The sequence below is a fragment of the Silurus aristotelis genome (genome assembly GCF_946808225.1).
Source record: "Silurus aristotelis genome assembly, chromosome: 10".
Lineage (NCBI taxonomy): Eukaryota > Metazoa > Chordata > Actinopteri > Siluriformes > Siluridae > Silurus > Silurus aristotelis.
Genome location: NC_139583.1, coordinates 18315160 through 18332506, shown reverse-complemented (window position 1 = coordinate 18332506; position 17347 = coordinate 18315160). Strand labels below are relative to the sequence as shown.

The 17347-nt window shown below is 42.0% G+C and overlaps 1 protein-coding gene across 1 annotated transcript in view; it reads right to left on the bottom strand.

Annotated features, from left to right (window-relative positions):
• Window positions 1-366: 366 nt before the first annotated feature.
• Window positions 367-17347, bottom strand: part of reln (reelin) — a 514851-nt gene continuing 497870 nt past the window's right edge. Inside the window, exons 60-64 of the mRNA XM_083552560.1 lie at window positions 5534-5691; window positions 5158-5377; window positions 4814-5011; window positions 4640-4738; window positions 367-876 (exon numbers count right to left, since the gene is read on the bottom strand). Of these exons, the coding sequence (XP_083408686.1) occupies window positions 777-876; window positions 4640-4738; window positions 4814-5011; window positions 5158-5377; window positions 5534-5691 (775 nt within the window). The 3' untranslated portion in view covers window positions 367-776. The remainder of the gene's footprint in view (window positions 877-4639; window positions 4739-4813; window positions 5012-5157; window positions 5378-5533; window positions 5692-17347) is intronic.

Sequence of the window (17347 nt, the reverse complement as noted above, 5' to 3'; positions counted from 1 at the left end):
GCACACAGAGATTTTTCCAGAATCTCTGAATTTTTTGATGATATAGAGATATTCAAATTCTATGTAATATGATGTTAACCATTATTCTGAAATAGTTCCACATGAACATCTGCCCATCTATACACTTTTTATACCCAGTCATGGTATTTACTTTTTGCTAATTAACCTAGTTAGTTTTAAAAATATCCCCGCGTTTTATTTTATTAGCACATAGTTTTCCAGCTTCTTGTTGCCCTGTCCCATTTATAGAGATATTGATGCCATTAAATTCAAAATAAAATTATTATAATTTATTTTTAAATGGTACATTTTTAGTTTAACATTTAATGTTTTCTGTTACATCATATTATTATATTACATTTGTAATTTTTTTTTTGTTTGGAATTGGGGTTGTAATAGTCACATAGTCTATAAAAATTTCTATAAATTTCTATAAATTTCTGCACAGTGTGTGTGATTGTGTGTGTGTGTGTGTGTGTGTGTGTGTATTCCTGTGTATAAGCCAAGTAGGCTTCAGCATTATGGTCACACAATATGTAAAACCAAATAACGTGCTTAATTTTGGCAGATGGCAATAAATGTGTATGATCCGCTTTGTGAGACAGGCCTAATAATGATGTAGCTCTTGAAAGTTATAAATTCTCCATGCTCATTAATTGTAAATAGCTAATTTTTTTTATTTTACTTCTCCCTTTTCAAGTTTTAATTGCTCTTAGATTTAAGAGGTTGTTTTGCTATGACAGAAATCCACTTGTGGTAGTTGATTTTTTTGCTTTCTAGTAAGTGAAGTGTAGTAATGTCCTCCTCTTCCTGTTAAAGTAGTGGCGTAGACCAGACTGTCTGGCGGAGTTCATCATGTAGTTTTGTTTACGGGAGCTGTAAAAGAGATATCACAGGATTAAAAAAAGTAGAAAAAGACAAAAGCTAAAGTTAAAAAAAAAACAAAAAAACAAGTACAGTAATCCCCCACTTTACCATGGTTCAAATTTCGCAACCCTGGTTTATTGTGGAATTGCATTTGCCACATATCTTTTTGTTGTGCTGATTTTCCCAGTCTCTCGCGGATAGCATGATAGACCAAAAAACTTATAGAGAATTGTTTTTATGGAGTTTTATGTTGAAATAATGAAATTTATAAAAATAAAAAAATTATTATTAATTATAAAATTAAGTGAAATGTTAATACAGTACAGTACTGTATAGATAAAATAGCATTTTTGGGGTGGTGTACATTTATCACGGTTTTCCGTTTACCACCACTGGTTTGGAATGTAATCACCGTGATAAACAGGGGATTATTGTATATAAATGAGTCTATATTACAACCCCACTTCCAAAAAAGTTGGGACACTGTGTAAACTATAAATCAAAACAGAATGCAATGATTTGCAAATTTCATAAAATCAACATTTTATTCACAATAGAATAAAATACAAAAAGAAGTTTAATCTGAGAATATTTACCATTTAAAAAAAAAAAAAAGATAATTTTGAATTTGATGGCTGCAAAAAAGTCTCCAAAAAGTTGGGACAGGGCTATGTTTACCACTGTGTAGCATCACACTTTTGTTCATATACATCTGGGAACTTTGCCTCAGTATATTTTAAATGAGCTTTGGCCCAGAGAGGATGGTTAATGTTTACTCATGTCTTCTTCTTTGCATGATCTTCTTACATCTTACTGGGTTTAGTAAGTAAGTAATTAAGTAAGTAAGTACGCGATCTGAAAGTATAACAATAGTCCCTCCTCAAACTTCACAGAAAACAAGGCAAATTTAATAGTGTAAAATATAAATTTGGTGTAGTTTAACAGTTAAGCAGGTGCTCTTAAACTAAACAAAGATAGTTGGCATATAATCTATTTTCAATATTTGACTTGAAACATGGTTATTTTACAAATATAAAATAAAAAGTTGATAAATAAATAAACAAATAAATATTAACAAATACATTTAGCTATTTTTGTGCTAAGTGTAGTGTCTGCTATGCAGCATTATCCAAAATGATGTTTATCTTCACAAATGGCATGGCTTTCGTGGGGTCAAAAAACTCCTTCTGCTTGCCACTGTAAGTAATTCTAAGTTACATTGGGTGGAAAATATCATTCAATCTTGAAGCAAATTCTTGATATCATTAAACACAGATCTTTTGTGTTTTCTCACATTTTACACTACCTTAAAATTGTTTTTTATGATTCAGACAGTGTCATCGTGTTTAGGTTAAAAATAGGTTTAGTCATGGATTTTGCACGCACACACACACACACACACACACACACACACACACACACACACACACACACACACACTAAAGCATTCACTCAGATTGTTAACATTTGAGTGGCTGTCCACTTTATGTCCCTGCTTAAGCAAAAAAGACAGTAAAAATCTATTGTTAAAAAAGATTGTTAAATGATTGTTAAATGGTACTTTGCTCTAATGGATATAAACAATTGCAAACACAAAACAGATTTAACATCAACAAAAAAGTTAAATATAGGTACCACATTTACTAGCACCCTAATGCATTTATATAAGTAAATCATGACTTCCTGTTACACAGAGGTATAAATATAAGATAAAGATAGCACAAATTTGGTTCTTCACCAAATAAGAAAGTGGCTATAAGAAAATAGTAAAAGCATTAAAATTGCACATTTCAACCATCAGTTTAATAATTAAAGATTTTATGAACCAACCTGAAAGAGAATGCATGTCTATTTTTTTCTTAATACACTGTAAAGAAGATAGTTTAATTGGCCAAAAAGTCTCAGAGGGGACTCAGAGAATAGTGAAAGTTAGTTGCGAGTCAGAAAGGCTATTAATTCAAAATAATTTGAATTCACAGATGTCACCACAAGTTTTAAGTGAAAAGCATCTGCTTTCATTAAAAAACAATCTTGAGCATCTTTAGTTTGCCAGACACTACTGGAATTCCAAATTGGATTGGGTTCTAAGGTAAGGTGAAGCATCATGCAAAGATGAAGCCATATATGAACATGATCCAGAAAGGTGCTTTATATGGGCCATAGCTCATAAAATGGTTTGTGGCAAAGTGGAAAATAATTCTGTGGTCAGACAAATCAAAATTTTACATTCTTAACCTTTCAGCTTATCATCAGCACTCAGTTCAAAAGCCGGCATATATGATAGTATGAGGTGCATATGTGCCTATGAAATGGGCAGCTTGTACATCTGGAAAGGCTTCATCAATGCTAAAAGATATATCCAGGTTTTAGAGCTGCATATATATACACAGCATTGTTGAGCAGTTAGAATTCCATTCCAGGCAAGAATGGGACAACATTTCTCTCAAGCAACTGGTTTCCTTAGTTCCCAAACATATTCAGACTTTTGCTAAAATAAAATAGAATACTGTAGTAAACATGGGCTTGTCCCAACTTTTTTGAGACATGTTGCTGCAATCAATTTCAAATTACATATTTTCATGTTCTCTCAATATGTTCTCTTGATAACAAAATATAGGTTTATGAAATTTGCATTGCATTCTGTTTTTATTGACATTGTGCACAGCATCCAAACTTTTTTGGATTGGGGATGTAGGTAAAAGAGCAAATCTGGAAGATTCATGAGCACACAGTGCCCAGTGTTTTGGTAACATGGTATGTTTAAATTATTTTCTCTGTGTCTCTGTCTATGTCTTTTTGTCAAGCAACATAGGCTCCTGAGGTACAAGATACAAATGATCCTGACATCTTATCCATTCTGATAAAATCCCGCCCAGAATAGTGTATCAGTTAGAAACCACACTCTGCTGCTCTGACACCAGAATGAGGATGGTTTCCCTTTTAGGTCTGATCCTTCTCAAGGTTTCTTCCACATATTGTCTAAGGGTTTTATCCTGTTGTCTCTGGCTTGCACTACCACACCACAATAAAACTTTCTTTCGGCTTCTCCCGTTAGGGGTCGCCACAGCGGATCCTCCGCACGTTTGATTTGGCACATGTTTTAACGCTGGATGCCCTTCCTAACGCAACCCTCCCCAATTCATCCGGGCTTGGGACCGGCACTAAGAGTGGCTGGGGATGGTTCCCCGACCGGGAATCGAATCCGGGTCACAGCGGAGAGAGCGCTGCATCTTAACCACTAGACCACCAGGGGACTACCACACCACAATGAGCAATGTTTATTGTAAATTGCATAAAAGTAACACATATTCAATAATTATTTCCTAGAGAAAATTGCATGACATTTTTAGATTTTATAAGAATGTTTGTAATTATCGATTTAAATCATCAGAGATGTAGCTTACCTGACTCTATAGCCAGACCAAAAGGACAGCAAAACAAATACAAAAGCAGAAATTAGAAGGCAAAACAATAAAGACACAGAGGGAGTGCTGCTCACATGCAAAAAAATATGGAAGGGCAAATTCAGAGAAAGGCATCACCAGAGAGGAAAAATATGGACAGAGGTCCAGAATTAAAACACAAAAATCAGTACTTGGAGAGGTTGTGAGAGAAATGTTTAGAAGAAAGAAACACACAAAAAAGGAAAGGGGTAGATAAGATGATTGCAGTTAAGCATTGCACATATATAGAAGTATGCAACAGAAAGAAGAGAAAGAATCAGGAAAATAGAGAAATAAACAAAATTGTGAAAGACTGCAAGTCTACTCACAGAACAACTTCCACATGATCTAGAGCCCACTGGTCTTTCCCTGTACCACCATGACGTGGCTGCCACCATCGCAACTGAACTCCTTTCACACGGGCTTCACTGTAAGAGGAAGAAACAACCTATTGGGCATATAAAAATAAACAGCACTGACATCACATATGTTTTAAGACTTACAGGGGAATGTTATAAGAGACTTTCTGGGCTTTGATGAAATCTTTATTCTGGTGTCGAGCAATGACATGCCAGCTGACTCCATTGTTAACACTGTATTGGAGCAGCACAGCCCGGTCAGCAGTGTCAACCTGGTTCAAAGCCGAGTTACAGCTGTCTGTTTGTGCCATGCTTCCAATCTGCAGCACAAACATGATCTTGCTGCAATTGAGAAAAAGATGGGTGTGTGGGGTGGGGTGGGGTGGGGTGGGGTTAGGGGTGGGTTACTGTTCTAACTGTTCAACATAAATAAATGAGAAAATATAAGTAAATACTACTCTCGTCTTTGGTTATAAAATGTACTGTACCTGGCCCTGGAAAGTTCCAGAGGTTTAGAGATGGCCTGTCTCATTTTGCAGCCATTAAAATATAGAGAATCTCCATGGGCATGTGGGGAAAGCTGGCCACAACCACTGCTTACCCTTCCACCCTGAATGACACTCCAGCTGTCCTTTGACACAGACCCAGACTCAAAGTTATCTTTGATAGAGTTGGGAAGATCACTGTTCCACAGGGAGCAATCATCACCTGAGAAAAGTAAAAAAAAATACAGTGATATATCTAAGCACTGTGAACATTAATATTACTATTGTTACTAACAAAGTCCCCAAATGTAGTACAAGAATTATTATATAAAATAATTTATTATATAATGTAAACAGAAGAATAATTAGTGCTGCCAACCATAGTGCCCTTCGTCACAAAGACACACTGCTCCAGTTGTGCAGTACCCATGTCCACTGCAAAGACCTGGACATGCTTCACCAATGTAGACATTATCAACTCCCCAGCCAAATCGCTCACCAGCATCCTCCTTCTGAATCCAGCGAAACTGTGTTGCACTGCAGACCAACAGGAATATATTTATATTACATTTGTTTATGTTGTGCTTAATTTACAGTTTAGTCTGTTGACCCCAAATCATACTGAATCCTGTCATTAAAATTGTTATAATTTGATGACACCAAGTTAAATACAGTCTATCTCTGAAATGCTTCAGGGCCTCTTTTTTGTATGATTGCTAGAATGAGAGAAATATGTCACAGAGGATCAAAATGTAACATTACTAAAAGCCATTTTTTTTTAGATTATTTTTGAAAGAATAGACCTTGTAATCTTTTGTGTAGAGTTCAGCTTTATTCTATGATGTGAATGTTGTAACGATCTGACTGTACTGTAAATACAGTGGCGGTAGCTCAGTGGTTAAGGCATTGGGCTTTGGATCAGAAGTTTACAGGTTCAAATCCCGCTGCCACTGCTGGGCCCTTGAGCAAAGCCCTAAAACCCTCCCCTGCTCAGTTGTAAGTCGCGCTGGATAAGGTTGTCTGGCAAATGCCGCAAAAGTAAATTTAAATACATCAGTAATTATGTATTTTATTGGTAATGGATAATTGTATTGACTGTTACTCACAAACTATAGTGCTGATAATTTACTTATATACAAAGGATCACACTTAAGTCTTACTTAAGACTTCAAGTGGCATGCTTTCTGTCTCTGAAGAGGTAGCCTGCATAAATAGCATGCATTACATAGAATTTAACAGAAGGTTTCACTTGACTTGCATTCAAGACTTCTTGCACAATGTTTTTTTTTTATTGTTCATCAACAAATTGTTTGGCTCTCATCTCTTACCTCGGTTTCACATATTTGAAACTCCCAATAGAAGCAATACATATGTGCTATGCAATTTTACATTTCGTGCATCCAGATTCTAAATTGTTGCATTTTATATAAAATTAAGTATGTGTACATTTGTAAAATGTAATTGTACATTAGATGTGAATGTGTAAAATATAATTAATCTTAAATTAACTATCTTCTGCTCTCTGCTTACAAGTTGTTGCCATACAATTTTAAATTCAGGTACTATGTAAAGTATAGTTTTAAAGTCAAAGTATAGAGGGATCATTTTAATTTCTAAGCAGACATTTCCCTGCTTAGGATACCACTTTGCCTCCCTGACTTGCTTAGTACATCAATTTTCTTTTCTGCCCTGCTGAGAATGTTGCTCTGCCTTTTTGTTGTACTTGTCTTGCTGAGAAGAATGGATCACCTTCCAGCCCTGCTGAGGATGTCACTCTGCCTTCCTGTCTATCTAAGGACATCAAGACCAGAAACACGCTCTAGGCCCAAATCCAAGGTGTCAGCCAACCTGCAGTCCTCTCCTCAAACAAGCAGGTGGCGGTAAAGTGGCCCTGACAACTAGAGCGCCCTGCATCATGGGAGGCAGTCTACAACTTGTGCGGTGCCGGTAACGCCTCGTCACCACCAGGAGGCCAGGCTGTTAGCTCCGCCAATGGATGTTCCTTGGAGCGCAGCCTCCCTCCGGTGGGCCCGAAAGATCGCTGGGAGCGCCTTGTCATCACGTACTGCTAATGACAGATGCATCCCTCACGGGGTTGGGAGATCCGCCCAAATTCGGTGGGACGAGTTACATTGTTCATGGCACATGAACCCTATTAAGTTTCGAATATTCCTATTAAGTTTCGAATAGACTACAAACTACTGCTACTCACTTATAAAGCACTAAATGGTTTGGCTCCCATGTATCTATCCAGTCTCTTAACACGCTACAATCCGTCACGCTCCCTGAGATCTCAAAACTCTGGGCTTCTAGTAGTTCCAAGAATAGCAAAGTCCACTAAAGGCGGTAGAGCATTTTCACATTTAGCTCCTAAACTCTGGAATTGTCTTCCTGACAGTGTTCGGGGTTCAGATACACTCACCCAGTTTAAGTGCAGATTAAAAACATATCTTTTTAGCAAAGCCTACACATAACACACATCACACACATCACATCACAACCTTGTGCTCCAGAACATCTGATCACATGCACATTATCAACTTGTGCTGTTAATATCATGAACAGCAGCTACGCTAATTCCTCTCCACTGCTTCTCTTTCTCTCCCCATCCTGAGGCTTCCTGAGGTTTGGCCAGCTCCAGTCACGTCCCACCTCGTGAAGATTATGGACCTATGGATGATCATGGAGAAGTAGATGCCGAGTGTTTAAAGGCCCTGGCATGGAGAAGCTGATGCTGGATCTATGATGATCACAAATTGTTCTGTATTGTTGAAAGATTTATGACCAAACTTTTGATGTCACCCATATGAGGATGGGTTCCCCTTTGAGTCTGGTTCCTCTCAAGGTTTCTTCCTCATATCATCTAAGGGAGTTTTTCCTTGCCACTGTCGCCACGGCTGCTCATCAGGGACAAACGCACACCATTCACCTTCACTGTTGTTTTCTGTAAAGCTGCTTTGAGACAATGTCTGTTGTGAAAAGCGCTATACAAATAAACTTGACTTGACTTGACTTGACACATACACTGCCTGGAGATGGTGGCTGTGCTTATGGCACTCAAACACTTCTTCCGAGACCTGAGAGGTTACCAAGTGCTTGTCCATGTAGACGATACTTTTGGCGATATCCTCCCTTAAAAGGATCGGGGACCTACAGGCCCTGTCTGTGGCCCCATCTCTCCTAGAGTTTACCCCTGGCATGGCCAGTGCTTTCCTCTACCCTAAAGCTGGGTATGTACCTGAGATCCCTACGGCTCCCTCATGACTTGTCGTGTTGCAGGCATTCTGCCCTTCTCCCTTTCTAGCTCCAGACCAGGAGAAGCAGAATCGACTGTGTCCAGTGCAACACTGGATACGTACCTCCACAGGACGAGTCCTTGGAGGAAGTCGGAGCAGCTGTTTGTCTGCTATAGCCCTCATAGAAAAGGTTTTTCTTCCCACTCCTTTCAGAGTCCTTTCAGAGTCCTTTCAAGGCTCATTCGACCCAGAATATGGATTGCCTGGTCCGTAGGGATCCCCTGCTGGACATATGTAATGCTGCGGGTTGGTCCACCCCTTTGACCTTTGTCATGTTTTACGACCTCGGCATCCGAGCCACTCCCGGCTCTTCTGTCCTGCGGTGGTGCCCAGACACACTAGGCCAGGACTGGTCAGTATGGTGTGATGAAATACTTGTTCCCAAAGCGTTTTGGTGCAGCTCGAATTCCGGAAAGGGAAGGTCGCTAGGTTACATATGTAACCCTAGTCCCCTAAGGGAACGAGACGCTGCGTCTCGGACCATACTCCCTGCATCACTGCAAGCGCTTACCTTCTCTTTTCTCAGAGGCTAATGTCGCTACCATCACTCAGCCATTTTGAAACTTTCTGGTTTACGTGACTTCACCCGCCGATGACTTCACGACTTGCATATTGGCCAGATTTTACACCTGATTCAGAGCGTGGACAACGTGGCGGCGTTCCCAAAGCGTTTTGACGCAGCGTCTGGTTCCTTTAGGAAACTAGGGTTACATAAATAACCTAGAGACGTTTGCCTCTACTTAGGGTTGGCAACGATATACTGTATATAAGACTCCTGCAGCAATATTGTGAAAGCCCTTTTTTATTTAACAAGCTGTGGCTTATGACCTTAAAGCATTGAGCTACCCTTCTGCAGTGTGTCCTCAACATGCTTCTCTGTAGTCCAACTGCTCCCAACAAGGAGGTGGTGAAAATATTTGCCAAAAATGTTTTGCCAAAAAATGAGTTAAGCCAAGAAAACGTCTATTGGTTGGTCCATTGATTGGTCAAAAAGCAGTGGAATATGTAATATCTGCCAGACATTCACTTCTGCGCTATGCCAACATTATACCACCAGGATTGCCCTGCCTATTCATTGTCACATAATTCAACTATAGCAGCAAAACAAATACTACAAGTCATAAAGTCTTGCAATCCAAGAACTTGCAAGCCTTTAAGAGTGCAAGGGTTATTTCCATTCTGAAAGTACTCCACTGGGTCCCTTGGACATCAGCAACTACAGACTAGTGTCACTTCACTCTTTTCTTTCTAAAACAGGGGTCTTCAATGTTTTTCAGGTCAAGGACCCCTTAGGCGATAGAAACATGGGGCAGGGACCCCTGATAAAAATGTGTCAAACATAGCCACTGATATTAATAGAAACCATTTATATAATTGCATGTTCGATGTGAAAACAATTAGAACTTTGTTGTTGTCGTTGTACGTGCATTAAAGTCTGTGATAATTGTGACATTTATACATTTACATCAGCTTTAAGTTTAATAGAAATTTAATGTTATAATTATATATACTTTAATTATATATTTTATCTTTGATTATGTGCCTCTTTTAAGGTAAGTCAGAAATTAGGATTCAGTTTTAAATAATTTGAAGTGCTCGTTCTTAAAATTGTACTTTCAGACATGCATAGAAAATTCGCTCTGGTAACCGTGTACAGACCCCCCCAGGGCCATACGCTTATTTTCTTCAAGAGTTTGCTTGTTTTCTTTCAGACCTCTTGATCAATTTTGATAAAGTGCTGCCTGTAGGAGATTTTAATATTCATGTAGATGATGCAAACAATGCTCTAGGATTATCATTTGTCGTCTTATTAAACTCTTTTGGGGTTAAACAAAAGGTCACTAGACCAACTCACCGTTTTAACCACACATTAGACTTAATAATATCCCACGTAGCAGACGTGACTGATATAGATATTTTACCCCAGAGTGATGACATCACAAACCATTATCTTATACTGTACTCACTACCGGTAGAGCAGATTAGCCATGCTTGGTAGGACTATTGTTCCGACCACTAAGAACAGATTCATAAATAACCTGCCTGATTTATCTCAATTCCTCACTAAACCAATAACTGCTAATAATTTTGATAAAATGGCTAACAACATAGACCTTATCCTCACTAGCACATTAGACACCGTTGCCCCCATCTGGTTAAAAAAGGTTAGAGAACAAGCACCTGCACCTTGGTATAATAGTCATATACCAATGTGTTGCATCAGAGGGAAAACGGGAGCTGTTCCTTTAAGGATGTTGTGGGCGGTATTGTGGTCCAGGGGTGGGGTGCATTGTGGGTAGTGTAGTGAGGAAGTGAAGTGTGCGAGCTGAATATGTTCCATGTGCGCGGTTCGTGTATGAAAAACCTGTTTTGTGTTCTGTAGTGCATTTGTTTAGGATAAGTTATCCACCTGGGAATTATACTACACTGTATCTTGTGAATTTGTCTGACAAGAACCAGTAAAAAAACTGATACATCGGCTAATGTTGTTCAGCTCATCATTCCACGAACCTGAACTGAGGAGTCGTTACGCTGCCGCCAGAGGAAGTATAAGCGGATTAGTAACACTGGGGGCTCGTCTGCGATCCGTTCGTCGCGAGTGGTGAGTTAAACGGACATTTTAAACTATCAGACTGAACCAGAGAATAATTCAACATGGCGGATATTCGGGAGAAGATGCCTGCTAATGAAAAACAAACACACATATCATTTATTGACTGGCTCAATAAAATGGATGCTCAAGTATCAAAAACTGATAATAACAACAACCCATTTAAATGCAGTTGTGCTCAGTGTCCTACATCTCTTTCGGTAAGCAGACCTACATGCTGCTATGAGACACACTTATCACAGCACACAGCAAGAGCAACCAATCCATTTATTAGTGGGGTAGAAAATGAACATGTATATGACAGCGGAATTAATACATGGAGCTATGCGCACAGTACACCAGGAAATGTAAATTACCCACGCTCAACATGCACAGAGTCAACAGCCAGACGGATGTTTCAAGACACACCAACAAAAGATCGCCAGTCCTGTACCTATGATGTCCATGCGGCCCAGCATAGCATTCTTGAGGGTGAGAGTAACACTATGTGTCACCACGTCGAAGGGTGTTTTTTCCAGAGGTTACTAGGTCTAGCCAATGTGGAAGAAGACCAAACCTGACATTCTGTGATCTGTCATCAGACAGTGAGGAGTAGTGTAATAGGCATAGTGAAAGGGTTCCCATGCTGCGACCAGGTCAGTTTGATGGCTCTGCTTCATGGCGAGAGTTCTTAAGCCGTTTTGAGGATTGTGCGAAAGCTAATCATTGGTCAGAAAGAACTATGGCTGTACAGATGAGGTTTTGTCTAGTAGGTGCTGCAGGTGCAGTGATCCACAAGAATCCCCGTTCCAGCCGTTGGAATTATGGCCGCATAGTGGAGGAAGTTGAGGCTGCATATGGTCCCTCGTCCGAACATGCTGCTGTCATTGGAATAGAGTTGAGGCAGAGGGTCCGCAGAGCAGGCGAGCCACTCCATGTGCTGAGGGATTACATTTATGAAAAAGTCTCCATTGCTTATGCAGATCGTTCTGAAAAAGAACAAGACTCTATTAGTGTTGAGGTGTTCATTAATGCCATGGGAGATGCGGATATCGTACAAAGGCTGCTGGAAGAGCGACCACGTACCCTGGCCCACGCCTATGAAATTGCACACAGGTATGAGACCACACGTCCAGCAGCCACCAGTGTAACGCAACGTATGCGATCCACCATGAGACTAGTAGAACGAAGGATGCGAAGCAGCTGCGGTGCGTGAATATCCAGACGAGAGTAAAGGTGACGAGGAAGATGCGAAGTCGTCGGCTCCTGTGTGGAGGGAGAAAAACAACTCAAAAGCCGAATTTAAAACTTGCCAACAAAAATATATGAGAAGGGGTAAAGTTAATTGGGAAAAGATTGTCTGTCACAACTGCCAAGGCATTGGTCATATGAGGCGGAACTGTCCTTCACCCAGGCTCAATCTGGAAAGTATGACTCCAACCCTTCCTCTGACTTCCGGGACCCAACCTGCTTCTACAGTTCTTAGAGTCAAGGGGGGTGGGCCGGAGATGTGTATTCATATGCTGCTGTATGACATGGAAATATGTGCCCTGTTGGACAGTGGGGCCAGGAGGAACGTGTTACCTCGGATTTGCTATGAAGCCATTGACGCTGATGTAAGACCTCCACTCAAGCTATCCACTGTACAGGCCCTACAAGGAATAAGTCCGGCAAATGTTGATGTCCTTGGGGAAGTGGATGTTCCAGTGCAGGTTGGAGCCCACACGGTCAGTGTCGATTTCATTGTAGCAGATGTAGCCGAGGGCACTGAAGACATTCTGGGGCACCCTTTCTTGGAGCAAGCCCGGGCATGTCTTGACTTTGGCAGTCAGAGGATTGTATTGTTTGGTGAGCAGATTCCGTATTTTACCCAAAAGAACAAGCCCAGGGCGCACGTGGTCTGCATAGCACGCACAGCTGTCCTTGAAGCAGGGCATGAGTACATCGTTCCAGGCAATGCACATTTTCAGGGACCAGTACAAGGCAACATACTGCTGAGTCCGACTAAAGGCTTCACAGAGAAGCACCAGGTGATGGTGGCACGGATTATAATTGATGCCAATCTAAGTAATCGAGTGCCCTTGAGACTGTATAACCCAGGTAACGTTGCTGTGAAAGTGAGGAAAGGAGTAATTGCCGGAATCCTTCAACCTGCCCATGTGGTCCAGACTGAAACTACAATGCCGCCTTTGGTAGATCCATGCCCCATGGTTCCAAGTCACTTACAGTCACTGTACACGGAAAGTACAGTAGATCTGAGGGAGACAGAACAGCATGAGCTCGCAAAGCTGCTCCAAACTTACAGTGATGTTTTCTCCACTGGACCCACAGACATCGGACGCACGAATCTAGTGCAACATGATATTCAGATCCGGCCTGGCCCACCTGTGAAACAGCAACCGCGCAGAATGGCGTTTGAGAAACAACAAAGCGCAGATGAACAGATTAAACAGAATGTGGAGGCTGGCCTAGCCTCCCAAAGTAGTAGCTGCTGGGCTTCACCCATTGTAATGGTGCAAAAGAAAGATCAAACGTACCGACTGTGTGTTGACTACCGGGCACTAAATGAGCGCACTATAAAAGACGCTTACCCACTCCCAAGGATCCAAGACAAACTAGACACACTCTCTGCAGCGAGATGGTTTAGTACATTGGACCTCGCCTCGGGGTACTGGCAAGTGGAGTTGACACCACAGGCGAGACAGGCAGCTGCGTTCTGCAGCAGGAAGGGACTGTTCGAGTGGAACATCATGCCTTTTGGCCTTTGTAACGCACCGGCGACATTCCAGCGCTTAATGGATCGTGTTTTGACCGGGATGCAGTGGGAAACCTGCCTGGTATACCTGGATGACATCATTGTGCTAGGCAAGGATGTAAAGGAAATGCTCCAGCACCTGGCACAGGTGTTCGAAAGGCTACGCCAGGCCAACATGAAACTGAAACCCGCCAAGTGCTGTCTCTTCCGCCGCCAGGTGGTCTACCTGGGCCATATCGTCTCAGAGCGGGGAATAGCCACCAACCCCGAAAAAGTGCGGAAAATTCGAGAATGGCCACAGCCCACAAGTATTCACGAAGTCCGCCAGTTTGTGGGGCTCGCATCCTATTATAGACGTTTCGTCAAAGACTTTGCTGCAATTGCAAAGCCCCTTCATAACCTGTTGAGAAAACATGCTCGATTTCACTGGACCCTTGAGAGCCAACAGGTCTTTGATAAGTTAAAGGAGCTGCTCACTACTGCCCCCATCCTTGGTTACCCAATGGACAGTGGTGACCTTGTTCTTGACACAGATGCCAGCAACTTCAGGATTGGAGCTGTGCTTTCTCAACAGCAGAAAGGAGAGGAACGTGTGTTAGCATATGGAAGTCGGAGTCTGACGCCGACTGAACAGAATTACTGCACCACACGAAGAGAACTTTTAGCTGTTGTGGAGTTCACAGCGCATTTCCGTCAGTACCTGTTGGGTAGACCTTTCACCGTACGCACAGACCATAGTAGCCTAAAGTGGCTGCTGAGGATGAGAGAACCAGAGGGACAGTTGGCCAGATGGCTCGAGAAGCTTGGGGAATATGACTTCAGAGTTGTCCACCGCCCAGGCCGTTGTCATGAAAACGCGGACGTGCTTTCGCGGAGGCCATGCCGTACAACTTGTCCATGCAACCTCAAGAATCAAATCCTCAGTCCTCAGCTCTGTCACCAGGCGGTCCAATGTGATCTTGACTTTGAACCGGTAGATAATGCACCTATTGTTGTTACCCCGGAGTTTTGTGCAGTGGGGGTAGTGCAGCCTGCCATCACCGCCAGTATTTCTTTATTCTCTGGTTGGACTGCTGAGGAACTGCGTTTCGCACAAGCAGCGGATGCTGATATAGCCCCTATCAAGAGGTGGATACAGGAAGGTGAGGGACGACCCTCCTGGGAAGATGTATCACCCTATGGCCCAGCAACAAAAGCTTACTGGAGCCAATGGCAAAGACTATATTTAAAGGATGGCATTCTGGTACGACGTTACTACTTGAATGTTGGGCCTGAATTTTACCCTCAAGTCCTTCTGCCGCGCATTTTTAGGGAAGATGTTATGCCCCAAATACACAAGGGGTCAGTGGGTGGACATTTCGGGGTGGAGCGAACATTGTCACGGCTGCAGACCAGATACTATTGGTATAAAATGCGAGATGATGTTTCACTGTGGTGTCGTACCTGCACCAGTTGTGCTGCAAGGGCTCGTCCTTTAAAGAGGCCTCAGGCACCTATGGGTACCGTGCGAGTAGGTGCTCCCATGGAAAGGATTGCTGTTGATTTGATGGGTCCCATGAACGAGACAGAACGTTTCAATCGCTATATACTTGTGGTGCAAGACTATTTCACCAAATGGGTAGAAGCCTACCCACTGCCCAACGACCAGGCTGTCACTGTAGCAGAGGTTATAGTCGCTGAATGGGTCTGCCGTTATGGAGCACCGTTTACACTGCATAGTGACCAGGGCACCAATTTTGAATCTGAGGTTTTCCAGACCATGTGTGAGTTGTTAGACATTGATAAGACCCGTACAACACCTTTTCGACCTCAGTCAGATGGACAGGTCGAGCAGTTCAATGCAACTATACAGAAAATTCTAGCCACAACCTCTGAGCGATGTCACTGGGAGTGGGATCTTATGGTTCCTTACTCTGTAATGGCTTACGGAGCGACCAAACACAGTTCAACTGGATTTACCCCAAACATGATGCTCTTGGGCAGAGAGATAACGGAACCCATGGACCTGGTCACGGGAGAGCCTCTAAACGATACAACTACTAAATTGTTCCCTCAGTATGTGGTTCAGATGAGAGAAAGGTTGGAGTCGGCACATGAGGTCGAAAGGGAAACACTGGGCAAATCTGTGGAGCATGCTAAAAGGCAGTATGATAAGAAAGCAGCTCAGACATGTTACAAGGTTGGTGATGCAGTGTGGTACCTAGTCAAGGGGACCAAACGCGTAAAAGACAAGATCAGGAAGTTTCTCCCTAACTACGACGGCCCTTACTTTATCCTGGGACATTTGGATGATCTAGTGTACCGGATTCAAAGAAACCCAAAGACCAAAGTCAAAGTTGTTCACCATGACAAACTCAAACCTTACCATTCTCGGCAACCCCTGGAGAACAGCTGGGTGTTTAAGGACTTGGAAGTTTGGCAACCTCAGGAAGTTCCCATGCCAGACCTAGAAACTAACGAGGCTGAACTCGATTGGATCTGTCTTGTCTCTTCGGGGAAGGAACAGAAAATTCTGGTGGCACAGACAGTATGCCTGGCATAGGTGGTACCGCTGCACCAATGGCAGATCAGGACACAGAGGATGTTCAATGGAGTGAAGGTAGCACGGTACAACAGGATGTGACAGGGACTGTGGCTGGCCAAGCAAGGGGTAGGCTGCAATGTATCCGGGGGCCACCAAGGAGGTTTGGAGACTGGACAAACTAATTGTTCATTGAAAAAAAAAAAAAAAAAAAAATTAATAAGCACTTTGTTGACAGTTTGTTATTGTTTTCTAAAAAACAACAACAAAAAAAAAAACTGGTGTATATCCGTTGTGGTTCTTTTCCTTTCTTCTCTGTGTTTCATTTTATAACCCAGGTGGATTTAGGCTGGTTATTAATTTGCTGTTACAGAAATGAGCCAAGGGGAAGTTTAATTAAACCTCATTTATTTTGTTTGTAAGTATGGTTGTTGTTAACTTCTTGTCTTTACCAGGCCAGCGGTAAACAAGTCGGTCAATCACTCACCAGGGCTTAATTGATTATTTCACCGGTCATGTGGAACTGAATTATCCTTGCTGCAATAAAGGATCCCACTGACAAAGCTACTCCCTTTAACCTCTACCAGTACCGTGCTATCCTTCCACCTTATGGACTGTTTTCCCTGTTACAAAGGGTTGGAATATATTGGCCAGTGCCTCTATTGAACAGAGTTGCAATGGAGCTGCCTACAGACTGTAAAGAAAACAAAAATGGGTGAATGTTGTGTTGGACATATTTCTGCCTTTTATTTACGCTCTGAATTTATGATGGTATCATTGTTAAGTTGTTGATGTATGTCATACCCGTCAGGCGATGGTGCTGGAGTGGTGTTAAGTTGTTAAGTTAAGAGTGTTGCATCAGAGGGAAAACGGGAGCTGTTCCTTTAAGGATGTTGTGGGCGGTATTGTAGTCCAGGGGTGGGGTGCATTGTGGGTAGTGTAGTGAGGAAGTGAAGTGTGCGAGCTGAATATGTTCCATGTGCGCGATTCGTGTATGAAAAACCTGTTTTGTGTTCTGTAGTGCATTTGTT